The sequence below is a fragment of the Oryzias latipes genome, chromosome 1, assembly GCF_002234675.1.
Source record: "Oryzias latipes chromosome 1, ASM223467v1".
Lineage (NCBI taxonomy): Eukaryota > Metazoa > Chordata > Actinopteri > Beloniformes > Adrianichthyidae > Oryzias > Oryzias latipes.
Genome location: NC_019859.2, coordinates 11,237,483 through 11,241,863, shown reverse-complemented (window position 1 = coordinate 11,241,863; position 4,381 = coordinate 11,237,483). Strand labels below are relative to the sequence as shown.

Sequence of the window (4,381 nt, the reverse complement as noted above, 5' to 3'; positions counted from 1 at the left end):
AGATCTGGCAACCTGGATGTTGACACACAGATAAATCTCTATTCATGAACGTCCACCGGAAAGGTTCCAGCATTTTCACCCATTATGTTGCCAAGTAAAACAATTTAAAAGTGGCCACATTTTGACAGTAATTTTTAAAAATTGACTTTATTTTCAATATACTGACGTTCACCGACTAACATTAGAATTATTCTAAGAATTTTTACTTTACTTTGAAAGCTCTTGAATTATGACAAATAACTGGATTTGAAGTGAGCTTCATTTTTTCTAGGATTTAAATTTTGACCTCAAAATTAAGATTGGTCTCAGAATTTAGCTTTATTAATAATAATAATAATAATGATTTTTTAAATTGTATTTTGTTGTGTTATTTGTTTAATAACTGTTCTTTGTGTTATCAATGAAATGTCATTTACATCTATCTTCCAATGATGCCAGAATCTTTTACTTAAATCCAAAAATGTTCAATTTTTATTTTAAGGTTTAATTATGTAGTTTTTGTTTTTCACATATTTTGACCCTTCTCAAATTTGTACTTTAAATTTTAGATTTTTCCCTTTTTTTTTTTAGAAATTATAAAGTATTATTTTGTTGAGTTTTTTAACTCCTCAAACGCCTTAAATGAATGCTATATTTTCAATTGGCGTATTTTATTTTATTATTATTTTGACAAACCCCCTTTTATTGTTCATGCTCATATTTAACTCTTTTTTTAGTCACCTATCTTGGGCTCATTTCTGGTTCCTGACAGGGATCATCGTCTGTGCTTCAGAAAAGGCAGAAATGGGCTCAAATTGAATTTAGCAGGCAGAATCAATCATTGCTCAGCACCAGCAGACTTTTGAGTCACTGAGATGTCAGAGAGCAAACTGTTTTCCATCACACCCCCTCATTGAATCGCTATGGAAACAGACTTGTTCAACTCTTTAAGCACTGTCATAAAAATGATCAAGAAGTCATTGCTGTGATGTAAACCATAAAAGAACTCCAAAATGCCTGCAAATAGTGTTAAAATATCAAAAGATTAATAATTAGAGCTTAAAAAAATACTGCATTGATCTGTGAAAGAAAGTTTTACTTATTAACATTTTGGAAATAAAATAAAGAATCACAAATAAATACAAAATTACACAAGTATATGCAAAATAACCGAATTATAAAACACAGTAAAATGCTTCTGGGGTCGAAACTTCCCTAAAAATATGACAAAAAAATGAATTTTAGTTGTTTAGAATATTGTTGTTGGATGCGTCTTTAAGAATGGGAATAATATAAAACAGTCGACCATTCTTATGGTAGACTGGAGTAAGTCAACATCAGTTAGGATGCAGTTTCACACATAAAACGCAAGGGGCCGCTAGTGACCCCCTGCAAACATGGCTGCCCAGGATGAACTCAGTAAGTTTCTTTCTGCGTTATAAATCTATATTATCTTGTTAAATCGACCATTAATGTGATCAAATTCATATTTGTTCCGTAGTTTTATGAGTCGTATCAGTCGACATGTTTTAAAAGTCACGATGAAGCGTTTTGTAAGAGAAAACATGCTCCTGAAGGATAGCTAGTACTACTAGCTACTCGGCTACACTGCTAGTTGCTAATGTCAGGAGGCCGTTTGCCCAGTCATGGTCAAAGAAAACTCCCAACTCTTTCCCTTTTTACATTTGAACAAGTACAACAATATCATTAGCTAATTGAAATATTGTTTTTGTAGGACACACAGGGAAATTTAGTTCGGTTGTCATTAGTTCCTAAAAGCTAGCCGTAGCATTAAAAAAAACTCGATAAAAATGCGCAGAATGAGAATTGCCAGTTGTCGTTAGCTGCCTGTTCTTGGTGAGCTGTGCCAGGAGAAAGAGGGCAGGGCAGGTTGATGGTTCTACCAAAAACAGCAATTCAATTGCCAGAACGTGAGGATCATCCAAACTGAAACAAAAATGAGTCCTTGGTGGTGTTTTTTAATGTGTAAATTTTTTAGTGTTCGTCAACGTGGTGCCTCTTTTATGCGTTTGCTCAGTATTGTCATATATTTGAATGGAATTTATCCCATTCACGTTAAGAAAGGCTGTTGTCTCCTTTTATCAGCATTGGCATTAAACATTTAATGCATTTTTTTTTTAATATATTAAACAGATCAGCTGGAACGTGTGTTCCTGCGCCTGGGTCATGCAGAGACAGACGAACAGCTGCAGGACATCATCTCCAAGTTTCTGCCACCAGTCCTCCTTAAACTGTCCAGTGTTCAGGAGGGGGTGCGAAAGAAAGTAAGCTCATCTCCTTTCCCTAAAGCTCTAAGCCTCATATTGTTGGCTTTAGGTAAATGTGGGATGACGGTTCATTTATTCAGTCCCAACATGTTTCATTGGTAAAAAATTCAGTTCTCCTTCCTGATGCAAAGACACCTTCAAGAAGCTTTGATGTTCCTCGCCCTGGCGTCTTTCGCTGCGTTTTGGGATTACATTTGGCCTCTTTCTTTGGTAGGTGATGGAGTTATTAGTACACCTGAACAAGAGAATAAAGAGCCGACCAAAAATCCAGCTGCCTGTTGAAACTTTGCTGGTGCAGTACCAGGACCCTGCTGCCGCCTCTTTTGTTACGGTAAGGTGTTAAGTGGAAATTGTTTGATTTCTTCTTGAATTTTCTAAATTATAACATTTCAGGATTCAGTATTTGTGTAAAAATAAAGATTAAAAACATATATTCAGTGTGTAAGTGATGTAGTTATTACAATTATTAGACTTTTTTTCTTTTAACCCTTAGTAGTCCTGAGCTTTTTTTTTACAATTTGCTGCAATAACTTACCTTTTAAAAAAAATTTGTGCGAATGCTTAAAATCCATTTTTGGAGTACAAGGTCCTTTTTAATTCAATGTTTAATGCTACATCATCAAAAACAGCCATTGTGGTTGGCAAACCCACCTCGGAGACTGCTGAGGTTTTTTACTCGACAAACTCTTTTGTCAGAGGTAGTGATTATTTGATTTGAATTTTGATTTGAAATGGTTTATTTCGGGGCGACAGTGGCTCAGATTGTTGAGCGGGTCGTCCAATGATCAAAGGGTTGGCGGTTCGATCCCCGCTCCCACCAGCCAAAATGTCGTTGTGTCGTTAGGCAAGACACTTCACCCTCCTTGCCTCCAGTGTGGCTCCACTGGTGTGTGAATGTGCATGAATGATCCCGGTGATGGTCAGAGGGGCCGTAGGTGCGAACTGGCAGCCACGCCTTTGTCAGTCTGCCCCAGGGCAGCTGTGGCTGCAACCGTAGCTTACCATCACCAAGTATGAATGAGGAGTGAACGAATAATGGACACACTGTAAGCGCTTTGGGTGTCTTGAAAAGCGCAGATAAATCCAATCCATTATTATTATTATTATTATTATTATTTCAAGCAATCAAATAGGAATAATACACAAAAACAAAACAATCATCAGTTACACATTCATACATTAATCAAACTTGGAATAATTAGACATAAAATTATTCAATGTTTTGACAGAATTTCACCATCATCTACATCAAAATGGGTTATCCTCGGCTGGAGGTGGGGAAACAGTGCGAGCTCGCCCCAACTCTTCTCACTGCAATGGAGGGAAAGCCACAGCCGCAGCAGGACAGGTGAAAGGACTCCTTCATACAAGTTTATTCAGCTCAGCTGCCTTTTTTATCCCCTGCTTATCTGCAGTGTCTTATTTCCTTCTTCTATCTGTGCACACATTGTTTGCATTCATGCTTTTATTTTGAATTCATGTTTTGTTGGAAAGGACGCCCAACTTTTCATTTTTGCTTTTTTATTTTATTGATGAAATTCACATCAACTAAAGACGAAACTGTTGTATCTTTTAAAGCTAATTAAACCCCCATTGTGTTAAAGCCTGCAAGCCTAATGAAGTACTTTACATATTTATCGACATTACCAAATATTTGTTAGAAATACAAGTTGCAATAAGATCTTGTACTAATTAACGGCTACTAGAAATGAAAAAAAAAGGTTTTCTATCACAAAACCTTGGTTCTAACTTGTTAAAATAGTTTAGTGTTGTTTTCTTCCTTTCTTTCTACAAATTTAAAACCTGAAACATCTTCTTTCTGTTTGCCTCTTTATTTGTTGCTGTCATTTGACAGTCTCATAAAAATGTCAATTTGCTAACAAATGTATGTAGGAAGTTTTATTTTGAAATGTCCTCTGTTTTTTTTCCCCTTTTCAGTCTGATGCACCTGCTCATCCCCAGTCTTTTCCACATGAAGTATCCAGCAGACACATCTAAAAACGCTCTCCCCTTCAATCTCTCTGAGAGGCCAAAGACGGTCCAGATTCTGCTAGAATTCATGTTAGATGTTTTGCTCATGCCTTATGGGTAAGTTCTGTTTGTATTTCTACAAC

General features: G+C 36.2%; 1 protein-coding gene across 1 annotated transcript in view; it reads left to right on the top strand.

Moving 5' to 3' along the window:
• The first annotated feature begins 1,325 nt into the window (after positions 1-1,325).
• The window catches only part of kiaa0368 (KIAA0368 ortholog), a 25,468-nt gene continuing 22,412 nt past the window's right edge, over positions 1,326-4,381 (top strand). Inside the window, exons 1-5 of the mRNA XM_004065720.4 lie at positions 1,326-1,398; positions 2,134-2,264; positions 2,482-2,598; positions 3,497-3,615; positions 4,206-4,355. Of these exons, the coding sequence (XP_004065768.1) occupies positions 1,377-1,398; positions 2,134-2,264; positions 2,482-2,598; positions 3,497-3,615; positions 4,206-4,355 (539 nt within the window). The 5' untranslated portion in view covers positions 1,326-1,376. The remainder of the gene's footprint in view (positions 1,399-2,133; positions 2,265-2,481; positions 2,599-3,496; positions 3,616-4,205; positions 4,356-4,381) is intronic.